A 15,423-nucleotide genomic window follows, 5' to 3' on the forward strand; every position below is an offset into this window, starting at 1 on the left:
AATATTCTGAGAAAAATCTATGAAGAGTTTATTTTTATATTATAAATTATTTTACCAAGTATGTATATTATTTATTATTTAATATAGAATAGCTAACCATTTAGTATATAATAGAAACAGGTGCACCTGCATATTTTTTCTAAACTTTGTTTTTTTCTATACTTTGCAGTATTTAACTATTGGTCCTGTGGACAGGTTTCAGTGATCTTTAGCCACTGAAGAATTTAAACTGCGATCCTTGAACTCATATGTATTCTGAATATATATGAAACAAGATAGCTCATGTAAGTCGCTATAAAATTGATATACTTTGACCAAAGATGCTCAAAAATGAGAAGGCTATTTTATTTTCAAAAGACATGGAAAAAACTAAAGCTCAAAGCTTAAGAATTTGACACTCCAATATCTCCATTTTAGGAACAGAAACTTCAAATAAAAATGTTAACAGTCTGTACCATACAGCAATAAAAGTTATATGTATAAATGGTTCCAATACAAATTATCAAAGGTAAATGATAATTGTATGAAGAACTCAAGTATTAATATTGAACCAATTAGGTGAAATATACATTTGTATAATATGTACGTATAAATATATGAAAATATTTGTGTATTACTATAAAAAGAAAATATATAACAATATATAAGAATAGCATGCTACATCTATAACTGATTTTATTTTCTTTTTAATTGAGTGAACAAAATGTTTTTTACTGCTGGGAAAATATATATGACTTCATTGTAAAATTAATAAGTTCAAAGAAAGATAAATATCCTTAGTGTTACCTTGATTGGCAGCACCTATTTAATGTAATTTTTAAAAATACATATTTAATTTTAATGATAAGGCAAAACATATTTATAGTCATACATTATCAAACTTACCAACATGAAAGACCTATAGTAGAATCCGAACTCATGTTGGGTTGAGAGCTATCTTTCTGATATGCACTAAAATATAAAAATTCAACGTTTATAATGAATATGTGACTTTCAAGTTCATTTCAAGTTCATGGTGTTCTGAGTCCTGAGGGATGGTTTTATGTTCTTAATGAAGGCAAAAGAAAACTAAATCATCTTGAAATAATCTAATTGTTAAAAATTTATAGTGAGGTAAGCATAAATGAAAAATGATTATAAATTTCCACCTCCAAAATAATAAAGAAGCAAAAGCCACCTCAATTAAGCTATATCGTGGATTGTAAAGGCCAGAAAGCTTCCTTTTAAATTTTACCATATTTATGAATGATTTATTAATTCAAATTAGTAAAACATACTAATATTTTGCATTCTGGTTCAAGAGAACTCTTCAGAATGAAAAAATGATTTTTATTTCATGGTGATTAGGACTTCTTTTAGATTCTGATGAAAAAGAGTAAACTCTACCACAATTATAGCTTACTGACACAACCAGCATTCTTTCTGCCCCAAAAGGTATCCTAGGACATCTTAATAAGATATGTGACATGTAAAAGGTCATTATTCTTCAGCACCCAACTGGGAAATAAAAAGAAAACTGATTGTGACTTTTGACAATTATTAGTTAGAAAAAGGAGGTAACAATTGCCAAAAAAATCACAAAAGTGAGCATGTTACCTGGCTATGACAAAGAGCACACAACTGACACCCAAGTAAGCCAGCAGAATATACATCCAGATATCAGGGGAGAGAGGATTCAGGAAGGAGAAGACGCCTGGGTTTGTACCGTTGGGCTTGCGGTACAAAATACTTATTCCAAGTGTCATAAAGGGCTTGGAAAAGTCGATGACCTTCTCGCGAACGTAGGTAATAGCCAGTGGAGCAACTGCAAGGTCAGCTTTCTGTAGAGAGAAACATAAAAATGAAAAGAAAAATTCTAAGTCAAGAAAGAAATCAGTAATCAAATTAAAACAAAGACTTTACACTTGACAATTGTCTCAGTAAAGATTGAATTAACATGTAAAACATTCCTCACTGCTTTCCTCTCCTACTCATTTCTATGTGCATCTGGATTAGCAAACCAAGATTTATTGCAAGTATAAAGGGAAAGAAAAAACCTTATGATGAAAATGCTGAAGAAACAATTATACATTCAGTACCTGAATTATTACACCACTAAAAGATACTTACTTTAAATCTCAACTTTAAAAGTCATTTAATATCCTATATAATAAAAGGCTAATATGCAAATTGTCCCTTGACTGGGAGTACAACGGGGGAGGGGAGGGCAGCTGGCCAACAGCCTGCAGCCCTTCCCCTGACCAGCAGGTCTGATAGGCCCCAATGAGGGCGGCCGGCCAGACTCCATCAGTGCATGAATTCGTGTATCGGGCCTCTAGTCAATTATAATTTTATAAATATGTTGGTCAAATTCTAAATGCTTATAATAATAGCTACCTCAAATCATTTAGCTGATAATAAACATCTCTTTTCTTGTTTTAACAAGAAAAAGTGCAGTTACCAGTAAAAGCAGTTAGTCTTTAAATAGTTAACATTGTGAAATCATATTTTAATATGATGGTGTTTACTGTCCCTGATTTTTCTTTCTATATCTCTAATTTGTTTTTATATTATTTAATGAGAATTCTTGCAGCATTGCCTAAATCTAAATCGCATTAGGAAATGAGTTTTTCAATTTTCATGAAGTCGCTAATTTTCCACGGTAGCTTAAATATGTTAAATTACTAATGTTTTCACTCATTATGTTATAACCATCTGTCAGGGATGAACTTAAGCTCTAATATATGAAAGAAATAATTAAAATATTTTAAAATAACAAAGGCATCTATTCCATCTATGATGAGAAATTATATTTCTACTTTCCTTTTCTTTTTGTAAACATACTGAGTGTTCAGACAATATAGAAATGCTCATTGTAGAGAGCAATAGAAAGGCATATTAAAGAATAAAATTGGGCCTCTATTTTTCCTTGGGTCAGGAATTGTTGGAGGACTTGTGGAAGAAACTTCTCTAAGCGGCTGGGTTTGTTAATACTGTTACTTTGGGTATGTAATTGTCTGCATTCTGGGGGTGTGGCAGAAAGAGAACCACTCAGATGCTTGGATAGAGTATCTTTGAGAGTAGCTATGGAGAGACAAAGTTATTTCCCTAAAAAATCAGAAAGAGACTGCCAGCCCAGAACAAACTGACACAAGTTGGGACCACAGCAGCCTTCGCGTTTTGCAGTTGGGTTTTGGAAGGTGTAGGGCTTAAGCCAAGCAAAGAATTGCATTCCCTCCAATTGCAGAAGCTACAGAATATGCATATGCCCTTTGACTGGACTGACAGTGGTTTCAGCAGTGTGCTACAGTTTCTGGGATTATATAAGAAAACTGGAAAATTGGTATTCTTTTAATTGTTTTGGGTATGTATTTCTTTGGGATAATGAGAGGGAAACAACATTGCTCCACATACTAAAACAAATCAAAAGAAGAACTTGATTCTCTAATGACTGAAGAAACCATTACTATGTGTCTATACTAATTCTTGAGAATAAGATCGACAGACCTGAAACCATCAGTGAAGAGAGGTTGTGAGAAATGTTTGGTTTAGATGGTCAGACAACACAAAGGATAGCATATCTCTGAAAGAACTGAATGCCTACCCCTAGGAACTTTAAATGCGTAGCTTGCTCATAAGGTAAGCCTTCAGAGAAGGTTTCTACTGGAAGACACATTACGTGGCTTAACACCAACCTGCTTCGAATCTAGGTCTCGCCATTCAGGCCTATTCAGATATTTGGTTGTTGAACATGAATAGTTTGAATTTGATAGACTCTTGTTGGTTAGAAAAGAGATTTTTTTAGGTTATTAGTGTTATATTAATTTAATTTGAGTGAGAATTGAAAACTGATTCAAATTAGTATGAATACAGTATCACAATGCTAGCTTTCTAATTCCATAAAGATAATTAATTTTTACAGTTTATAATTTGACATGACCCCCAGTAAAATTTATAAAAAGTGACTTTCCAGCCTTGGCCGGGCGGCTCAGTTGGTTGCAGTGTAATCCCACAGACCAAAAAGGTTTCGGGTTCGATTATTGGACAGGGTACATACCTAGGTTAGTAGTTGGATTCCTGGTTGGGGCACGGGGCACATATTAGAGGCAACCAATCGATCTCTCTCTCTCTCTCTCTCTCTCCCTTTCTCTCTCTTTAAAATCTATTAAAAATATCTTGGGGTGAGGATTTTAAAAAAGGAACTTTCTAACAGTACATTTGAGGACTTTTTAACAACACAAAACTACAAATACAAACCACAATTTAAAGCTTGTCATGTTAAATTTTTATGTAATTTTTTGAAACTATTTTTTAAATTTTAGATTATATGTCCACCTATATTAAGTGTACAGTTAATAATTACTTTGTTGATAATTACATGATGTCTTACAGATTTCAATAATATTGTTTTTATACAAATGTCATGCAATAAGACAAAACCTCGTGTTTGGAAAAAATTAGGAAAGAAAATAGGTCTTTAGGGTCCTGGGAAGTTATCATCATATTCATAAATCAAGAAATTATCAACTTAACAATAATGATTACTAATATCCCTTAAGCATTTTCTATGCAACAGGCACTATGGTAAGATAGGAAAACTGAATTCATGGAAGTTAAAAACCTGTTCCTTTTAATAGAGCTAATTGTTGAGCCTTGGAACCAGGACATAAAACTAAGCTATTGACAGAGACACAGAAGCATGGAAATGACTGTGGCATCTCAGAGAAAGGATGGGGGTGGGTGAGAAGAAGGGTAGAGATCAACCAAAGAACTTGTATGCATATAAAATAACCCATAGACACAGACTAGTGTGGTGAAGGCCTGGGGTGGAGGACAGGGAATGACTAAACGGGGTCAATGGGGGAAAAAATAAGACATCTCTAATACTTTCAACAATAAAGATATATATATATATATATATATATATATATATATATATATGGCCCAGTGCACAAAATTTGTGCATGGGGGGGGGAGGGGAGGAGGGAGTCCCTCAGCCCGGATTGCGAAAAGGTGCAGGCCAGGCCAAGGAACCACCAGTGTACAATCAGAGCCAGGGAGGGATGCTGGAAGTTGGCCAGCTGGGGGAGGTACTGTGGGAAGGCTCCAGGGCATGTCTGGCCTATCTCGCTCAGACCCAATCGGCTAGACCTCAGCAGCAATCTAACCTACTGGTTGGAGTGTCTGCCCCCTGGTGGTCAGTGTACATCACAGCGAGCAGTTGAGTGGCCTTAGCATAGCATTAGCATATTACATTTTGATTGGTTGAATGGCCGACCTGATGATTGGACACTTAGCATATTAGGCTTTTATTATATAGGATATACACACACACACACACACACACACACACATATATCTTCATATAGTATATATTTATATACATATATATATATCTTTATGTATATATAGACACACATATATAGAAAAATAAGCTATTGAAATCTATACCTAGAAACAACGATGACATGCATCTCAGAAAATAGAGATGAAATAATCAGGGAGACATCATTCTTTAATTCACTTATTTACTTATGAAATAATTCATAGAGATGGAAAAGAAATGCATAGAAGCAAGGGTAGTGATTAATAGACTATAGTCTCTGAGAGTTTAGAGGATAGGTGCAGAGTTTATGCAGATGGAATATGTTGCACAGGAAGGAGAAAGCACTGCCTCTGAGAGAGAAAAAAAAGAAGTAAAAATGGTTTGCAAAGTAAACAAATTTGTTAGGGAAAGAAAATGATAATTTAAGAAGCAAAGATTCCAGGTTAAAAAAATGAACAACATGAATTGGGGCTTTGCTTCTGTCTGGGGGCTAAATATGTGTACAACACAGTTTATCATTGTGTGGCTTCATTTTGTAACCTCCCTCTTCCAGGCACAGGGAAAGCAAACTTTCACCACATATCTATTTATATCTCTCTATCTCTATCTCTATCTCTATCTCTATCTCTATCTCTATCTCTATCTCTATCTCTATCTATCTATCTACATGAAGTAATATGCAGATTAGGCCAGGATGTCATAATGGTCATGACCAGCTCAGGAGGAGGGGCCAGGCGCAGCCCCGAGCCTGAGAGAACAACATGCAGGTGTGATCCAGAGCCTGAGAGAACTACATGCAGGGGGGCGGCCCGGTCCCCAGCAACCCCAGAGTGGAGGCAGGGGGTTGTGCCCAAACTGCCACTGCCATTGGGCCCCAGCAGCCCCGGAGCAGAGGCAGGAGGGCGTGTCCAAGCCACCGCCACTGCCAGGCCCCAGCAGGCCTGGAGCGGAGTCAGGGGGTTGTGGCCAAGTTGCCGCTGCTGCCTGGCCCCAGCAGCCCCAGATCAGCCCGCAGAGGGAGGCCAGACTGTGGCTTAGGCCTGCTCCCCATAGGGGGGATCCCATGGGGAGCGGGGCTAAGCCATCAGTAGGACATCCCCTGAGGACTCCCAGACTTTGAGAGGGGGCTGGCTGGGCTGAAGGACCCCCCCCCCCCCCCCAGTGCACAAATTTTGTGCACAGGGCAATTCGTGCACAGGGCCTCTAGTAAAGCATATAAGTGAATATGTTTTGAACTAGTAAAAATGTTTAATTCAAAATATAATATAAACAAAAGTTATGAAACAATTCAAATAACATATATTTATTCTAAGACAAATACCATGTGATTTCACTCATATGTGGAACTTAGTGAACAAAGCAAAATAAGCTGAAATACAAAGCAAAATTGAGAGAGACTCATAGATAGAGAGCAGGCAGATAGTGTAGGTTGTTAGGGAGTTGGAGAGATTGAGCAAAAAAAGAGAGAACTCATGGACATGGACAACAGTGTGGTGATTGCAAGGGGGTGGGGTGGAGATGGAAGAAAGCACAGAGGGGATAAATGATGATGGGGGGAAAAGACCCCATACATGATTTCAAAAAAGTTGTTCTTATCTTAATAATAGTGACCATTCATATATAAAATTTTAAAATTTACTCAGCATTGCTTAAAATAAAATTTTGATTCCAAATATAAAATGAAAAAGACAAAAGTTACATAGTAATATACTTTAAATCACAAAAGAAATTAGTTTTTAGGAAAAAAAACTATAAACAGACACTTCTAAACATTTCATAAAAAATAAATGGATCAACAGACAATGATGCATCCATGTAATGAAATATTATTCAGCAATAAAAAGAAATGAGCTATCAAGCCATCAAAGACATGGAAGAACCTTAAATGCATGTGACTAAGTGAAAGCTATCAGTCTGTAAAGGTTTTATAGAGAATGATTCCATCTACATTACATTCTGGAAAAGGCAAAACTATGGAGAGTAAAAAGATCTGTGGTCACCAAAGTTTCAAGACAACAGGGAAAAATGAATAGATGGACCATATAACATTTTTAGGGCAGTGAAACTACTCTGCAAAAACTACAACGGTGGGTACATAACCCTGCAAATCCATAAAACCGAGCATCACAAAGAATGAATCCTAATGTAAAGTATAGATGTTAGCCAATAATAATGTGTAAATAGCGGTTCATCAACTGTAACAAAGGTACTACACTAATCGAAGCAGTTAATAAGGGAAACTAGGGGGAGGAGAGTGGTAGGATGGGAGAAGGTATATGAAAATTCTATTTTCTGCACAATTTTTGTGTAAACCTAAAACCTCTCTAATACAAGTCTATTAATTTAAAAAAAAAACTACAATTGGTTTTTTTAACTACATCCTCAGCCAGTGGGATTTAATGAGTTATGGGGATTAATTAATTAGAACTTAATTGTTACTATTAATAGCAAAGCACATAAACTTATTAAACATTAATTATCAAAAATAAGCAGCCTCTAATTGCACATCAAATATATTTTTAAATCCAGTTAAACAATCTTCAGGATTATCTTGCAGCAGAAAATATGAGTATTTACTTATACATAATAGCATTCTCCATAAATAAGATCTAATTTCATTACAAGTCTACTAATAATATGATCATTTTGAAATCTAATAAAAATGTCATTATAATAAAGATGTTTATAATGATAGATGTGGTATTTTCTCATCAAATTTCATATTATTAAAGGCTGAGCAGTGGAAGAAAAGAGCCTGATGGTAAAATGAAACAATTCAAGAAGTTTTTATCTTTGTTTATATAGGTTATGATTTGATGAAAATAGATTCAGTAATTGATTTTATTATTTTAAGGAATAAAGTAATCTTGTATTAGAAGAAACTAGTGGTCAAAATTGTTTTAAAATCTATTTTAGCAAAAGAAAAATAAATATAAGTGAATTATTATGTCATATGAATAGTACAAAGAAAAGGGAAAGCTCACTTCTACCTGATTGGTTTAGCAAAGGATTTACCAAATCATTCTACCTATTATACTAGTGGTGCAGCTTAAAGAAAGAGTCTGAGTTGACAAAGGCTTGAATTGGTAGGGTGGCAGCAGCTGGCAAAAGAAATATCAGAGTACTAGGTAGCATTAAATGTGGCCATTAGGGGTGCAAACAGTTATATTCTTTGCCCAAATCACTTCCATTAATCCTCAAAACAGCTCTATCAGATTTGTAATGTGATATCCTTTTTATAGGTGAAAAAAACAATTGTGAGAGTTTTAAAAAGCATGGCGCCCAGACAGCATGGCTCAGTGGTCACTATTCTATTTCTGGTCAGGGCACATGCCAGGGTTGCAGGCTTAACCCCCAGTGGGGGTCATTTGGGAGGTGGCTGATTCATGATACATTATCATCATTGATGTTTCTATCTCCCTCTCCATCTCCCTTCCTCTCACAGAAAATCAATAAGAAATATTTTAAAATGTATGGCTCCAAAGATGACTTAACTATACTCATTTCCCACTATTTTCTTGTATTATCATTCAAATACATCATGACCATTTCTTCTGCTACACTATTTCTGTGTTTTCCAGCCCAAAATGATCTTCCCTTTTTGTCACTATGCAAATTCTATAAGACACATCTCGGTTGCTTTTTATTTGTGAACCTTTCTGAACATTCTATAAACATTAATTTCTTCTAAATGAATTTTTATAGCACTTGTAAACTTAACCATGTAACTGAACCTATTAACAATAATTTGTTGTGTTATTGCTGATTTTTTTCAAATTTAACTCAACTAATATGATATGAAAGGTTAAATATACATATCGTTGTAATTGTATTGTTTCTGTTTCTATGAGAGTGTGATTACTTTGACACCTACAGGCATTCCCTTCAATCAAAGCACATAGCTCTGAACTAAAGGGAATGGCAAAGTATTTCTCCCTGGAAATTTTACAAAGATGTCTGGGAAGTGACTACGTTATTAATTTATTATCAATTTAATATTCTATCATTCTATGTGAAACTTCTAAATTGTCTTATGCAGGCCTATGATCATAATCATTCTAACATCCTTCAGGCACTAGACAAAATCTGACACTTAGAAACTGCTTAGTAAATATTTGCTGAATACAGTTTCAATTTAACTTACTAAAAATTTTCAAAGAAAATCACTCAGAGAATTTTTAAATTAAACTCTTTTTCTGATTTTACTCTAGAAGTAAGATTTATTGGTACAGTAATACAATTTATAGTGAACTAACCATCTAGGGAGAACAGAATAATTCTTTTTATGGAGTTATATAGCTAATGGCAATCATTTGATTAAAGTCTCAATGAAAAATGATAACTATACATTTTGATCTATTCAATTCTCTAATATAAAAATAGATAAAAGCATATCTTAATAGCACAATAACTCCAAATTTGATCATATTGAGAACATTTATGAAGTCCTACTAATCAAAGAACATAATAACATTATTTTTGATTTGGTCCAGGAAACATCTCATATACCCTTCTGTAAGTTCTTGTAGTTTAACAACAAAAACCCAGTTCTATGTATTTTTTTCTTTCCTATGATGTTTTGAAATCCTTAATAAGTGGGTAAAATAATTAAAATAGCAACTGCATATGGATACATTGGAAATACTTTAAGATATTTAATCAGGTTAATTATACATACTATCACTTATAAGTGAGATCACACCTTCCTCAACTGTTTGCAATATATAATGTGAACAAATGCTTGCCTCTGTGTGCACTTTTAGGAAAAATAGTTTACTTTATGTACATATGGCAAACAATCTCTACCGCTATCTACCTAGTCACACCTTCATATCTCCTAGACTCTTAACAAGGCCTCCTAATTGGTTCCCTGCTTTCATTCTTGACCAACTAGAGTCTGTTCTTCATCCAAAGACCAGAAAGTTATTTTTAAAAGACATACCAGATTATCACATCTTGCTCAGAACGCTCCAATAACTTCTAGCACACCTGGAATAAAATCTAATCTCAGCCTACAAATTACTAAAAGAGGTGGCTCCTCGCTACTTCCTCAACATCAGATTTTATCAACTGTATGGTCTTAGTTGAATCACTTTTGTTCTTAAAATTCTGGCTGTCTTACTAATTTCTAAACCTGTGTACTGTTATTCCTTCTGTCTGGAAAGCTTGGCCCTTATACATCCACATGGCTTATTCTTTCACTTTATCCACATGTCTGTTCTGCTGTCAGTCACTCAAAGGGATCTTTTATAACCACTCATTCTATCACTCTTCATCTCCTTACCAGGTTTTCATTTTATTAAAAAACATATAATTATCGGAAAGTGTCATTTATTGTCAGCCTCCTTCCAGTGGAAAGTAAGTTCCTTTTGAGTAAGGAGTTTCTCTGTTCAATTCTATTTCTCCAGTGCCTAGTACAGTGCCTGGCACAGCATAGTCATTAAATGGATGAGTGAATGAATAAAATTATAATTATTGCTCATTCTTTCTCCAATATTTCTCTAATTATAGAAGACATTATTCTTGAGTTTTGTCTTCTTAAAACAGTGAGATTTTTCATGTGCTTGATTTCTATTTTTATACAACTGATTAACTGCTGACATGTTTCATATAATATATTAGTGGTAAACTGGGGTTTAGTTATTATAACAAATAAGAACTCACCAAATACCATTATGCTAATGCCCATTAGGCTGTGGTTAACAAAAATTTTAATAAGATCAAAGTTATATGTGTGAAAACCTAACTTAAAATTTTTATAAATTACATATATTTCATACGGTACACAACCTAATATCCATTTGTAGATTTATAGAAAACATAAACTTATACTTGAGAAATATGCCATCTGTTGCTTTTCAACAAAACAAGTATTAAGCATATAGTATCCAGTGGAAGTAAAGTAGGCAACTGAGTTATAAAACACGGAGCTTTGTTTCACACATTTAGGACCGAAGTAGGGACAATGAAGAATAAAATTAAACACATGCAGGAGTAGTTCAGCTGTTGCTTCAGCAGCTATTACTTTATTAATACTATGTAAGTCTACTGATAATTTCAAATGATATTGACTAGATCTACCCAACATGCCATTACTGACAGAATGAGGAACAAACTTCTCAACTGGTAATTGTGCAGAAGAGCCATGGCTCCAAAATATGCCTAAAGTTTGACAGTTTGAAGATGGGGGCAGGTTCAATTGTTTTTGTTTTGTTTTGTTTCATTCCTACCCAGATTTGCTTTTATTATAAACTCTCAATTGAAATATTTATAAATATTAACACTGCTATATTAAAATTGTCACAAAATCTTCCCCTCACAATCCAATATTTCCATAATATTTATTTATATTTAATGTCTTAGTAGAATTCTTGGGAGGAAAAAGGCACACAGAAATTGAGGGGTTGTTTTACATTGTTAATTTCAAGAAAACTAAACTTCTATTGAAAATATTCTGAATCATAAATATCAATGCTCCAAAGTGGAATTTAGTGTATCTATTATACATCATCAAAGCACTGAATAATGGTGTCCCTGACATTTTCTGTTCCAGATTTAGGGTATTGCGGTTTCCTAATTTTAAAATTATCTCTTATAAAATTATTGTATAAGTAAAAACATTTTAATCCTGCCAGATATAATCACTTAAATATATTATATTACATAATCCTTATAGTTATATTTAAACCTACATGAAAACCAAGGAAATATACACAATACTATTCAAACTTTAAAATATGTATTTATCAAGCATGTAGTTGAGAAGAGATAGATGATAGATGGCTTCTTTGAAACAAATTTACGTGCAAATATTCAAAATAAAAAATTAGAAGCAACTCAAAATATTACTTAAAACGTCATGTTACTTATTGAACCCGTGAAACTTTCACAGAATTTCTTGTTACTGATTTAAGCTGTTATTTCTTCTATATATTTTCTGCTAAGCCTTTTTTCATTTCTCCATTTAAATGCTATGGGAACACAACCAGTGGACCAAGAAACAACTACTAGCACTATGATGAATGACTATGAACTACAAGAAACCTTTTTAATGGAATTGTGAACTTATAATTCTGATCTGGTATATCATTCTTCAGGGGATAATGGATTAAGCACATTGGATTTCCAGGCTCTATTTTAAAAATAATAGGTAAATTATAACAGTTGTAAATAATCAATGGTATAAATTATTATTATGATCAGTTTATTTTAAAACAGAATATTAGCTAATATAGAATAATTTTAAAATTGAGTTCAGAACACTATTATTTAGAATATTAGTCACAATAACAAAATTTCCTTGACAAAGTATTAACATAGTTTAACTATGCCCCAGGCCTAAGGCAAAGTATAGGACACACAGGTATTTAAATTAATTCTCTAACAAAAATATTTTGTAACATGTTTTCTCTGATGCCCATAACTAATAAAATTCCACGAATCTGTGTTTTTAAATTAAGTTTTGTAAAGGTTTAAATATAACTAGTCAATCTTTGTTTAATAAAAAATTAAGGTATGAGGGAGAATATGTAAAATGTCACCATCTATCTGAAGTCATTCATTCACTTATTCATTTATCATTGCACAATTCACCAATTTATTAAACAAACATTTATTCCTGAGTGACTGTTCTCTAAAAGAGTCACTTAAGTGTCTATCAGGGATGGGCAAACTTTTTGACTCAAGGGCCACAATGGGTTCTTAAACTGGACCAGAGGGCCGGAACAAAAGCATGGATGGAGTGTTTGTGTGAACTAATATAAATTCAGAGTAAACATCATTACATAAAAGGGTACGGTCTTTTTTTTTTTTTTTAGTTTTATTCATTTCAAACGGGCCGGATCCGGCCCGCGGGCCGTAGTTTGCCCACGGCTGGAGATGCTCATAACACTGCAAAGACAAAATGAAGAGACAGACACTAAACATGAAAAAAATAGATGTAATTTCTGGTAGTAAAGGGTGTTATGAAGGACAATAAAGCATGGTAAGAGAATCAGAATATGACTAGGGGAGAAAAGGAGGCCACTGTTTTAAATAAGATGGAGAGAGATGGCCTCTCCAAGGTCCTGGCACTGAGTCAAGACTTCTTAGGTCAGGGGAAGGCCCTGTGAGGTCTGAACAGAGTAGTGCTGGCAGAGGGCCTTGTGAGTTACAAAGGCTCTGCGTGTAAACGAGCTGAGTATTCTAGAGGTGCAGCACACATGTCTATAGCCCTCCCAACCACCTCCCAATTTCATCATCCTATTGATCCTCTCCAGAAAAATCCCACTGAAGTATGAAACACTGCATGAAAACATACTCCAATCATAAACAAAAGATAGATTTAGAAGAGAAAATTGTGTCATTGCACCTCTCATTTCAGTCTCAGTACATTTTTACACAACAATGAAATACTGTTGTTATTTATTCTTTATCTTTACCCTATAAATATGATCTCTTTAAATTAACTTATTCAAATTCAACAGCAAGAAAATTAATTGTGCCTTAGGATTTGGTAAAATATTATACAACCAATTAAATATTTAAGATAAACAACATTTCTATGATGTGATAACTTAGCATTATATAAATAATAATAGAAAGAAAAGAAAATGAACAGAAGGAACTGTGCACAGTATTTCTGAACCTGTGACATGACCTTGCACCTACATCACCTATCTGACCATCAGCCTACAAAGATCTTCTCTTAACAAGAACAAAGTCACTGTTTTCTGCCAATGTCATTGAGAAATAGCAATTTCATCCTAGCATATTTGAATAATTCAAGTATAATAACTGAGTTGAGGTCACTTCTACAGTTTGTTAATAAAAATCGAGGCCGTTCTTGTATTTCTTTATTTGGTTTTAATATCACCAAATATTTAAGAATACTTGAATAACTCACAGGTAAATCTGAATATAAATGTTAAAAAACAAAGGTGAAAACACACACAAAAAAATTATAATACTAGCTGCAACTGTTGTGATAGTTTTTGATAGTAGAAAACTGGATGCAATAAAAAAGGGTCTTGAAGAAAATAGTTATCCTTGAAAAGCAGCCAAATTTTAGGGTAACAAAAATAAGCTCCTTATTCGTAAGTATTTCAGATAGAACCTCTGATATCCAATAGTAAATAACACGCTGGAGAAAATACTACTATATTTTAAGGCTACCAATTCTTACCTTTTTTTTTATAAGTTCATGAATTTTTACAGGATTAAGAGAAAGCTATAATCAATCCATTTATCTTTCTATAAATGTAAAAATAAAAATTTGCAACTAATACTAAATTATACAAATGTTCTGTATCCATGATACTTTTCTTTCACTAGTTTAAAAAAAGCTATATAAATAGTAAAATAAAACAAGCTTATATTTTCTCAACTATGAAATAATATGACAGGACCTAACAATCAGTATTTACTGGTAGACTAGGTAGAGTAGAGATGCAAAGACATTTAAATGTGATCCCTTCCAAAGCTTATATAAAATTCCTTAGAGCAATAAATACCCAGGGTAACTATAAGAATACAATGAATTATATGAGGAAGAGATCAATGGAATGGTTAGGAGAAGATTCATGGAATACTTGAGAATTAAACTATGAGTAAGAAAGACCAATATAGCAGCTAATAAGCATAGATTCTAAAATTATTAGGGACTCAAACTTTCCAATCAGCAGTCATAATTTGTTTCCATAGTGGGTGGTCCCAGAGAAGGGTATAGAACTTTTACCTGATCAATTCACTATTTGGACAGTAGACCTCAATACCACCTCTTGTTGCTTAGCTTCTAAAGATTCATTAACAGGATAGCGAGTCCCTAATCTTCCCCCTTGCCCACCGTTTGGGTAAGAGCATTCACTACCATATTCCAAGGACTGTTTTTATATCTTCAAACCCATATCATCTAGCTATTGGTCTTAATCTTTCAGAAATCTATGTCTCTGTCTATATCCCATTCTCATTGCCACCTGAATTTCACATGGAGCACTTTTAACTTATGGATAATACTAGACCAGCACACACTACTTTTGAATCAGGAGCCCCAAGGCTCATAGCTTTGTCAGGCTTATTCTGTATTTTTGGAACGGATTTTGTTATGGGTAGTCATTAAAGAGGAGTCTGTCAAGCTCGAT

General features: G+C 33.8%; 1 protein-coding gene across 4 annotated transcripts in view; it reads right to left on the reverse strand.

Moving 5' to 3' along the window:
- GRIK2 (glutamate ionotropic receptor kainate type subunit 2) overlaps positions 1 to 15,423 on the reverse strand; it is a 560,389-nt gene that overhangs the window by 141,442 nt on the left and 403,524 nt on the right. For all 4 annotated transcript variants that reach the window (XM_070418015.1, XM_070418017.1, XM_070418019.1 and 1 more), the window contains exon 11: positions 1,597 to 1,820. In XM_070418015.1, coding sequence (XP_070274116.1) covers positions 1,597 to 1,820 — 224 coding nt within the window. The remainder of the gene's footprint in view (positions 1 to 1,596; positions 1,821 to 15,423) is intronic.

Source organism: Myotis yumanensis, unplaced genomic scaffold (genome assembly GCF_028538775.1).
Source record: "Myotis yumanensis isolate MYYU_CA2020_CCGP unplaced genomic scaffold, mMyoYum1.0.hap1 SCAF_6, whole genome shotgun sequence".
NCBI classification, from domain to species: Eukaryota; Metazoa; Chordata; class Mammalia; order Chiroptera; family Vespertilionidae; genus Myotis; species Myotis yumanensis.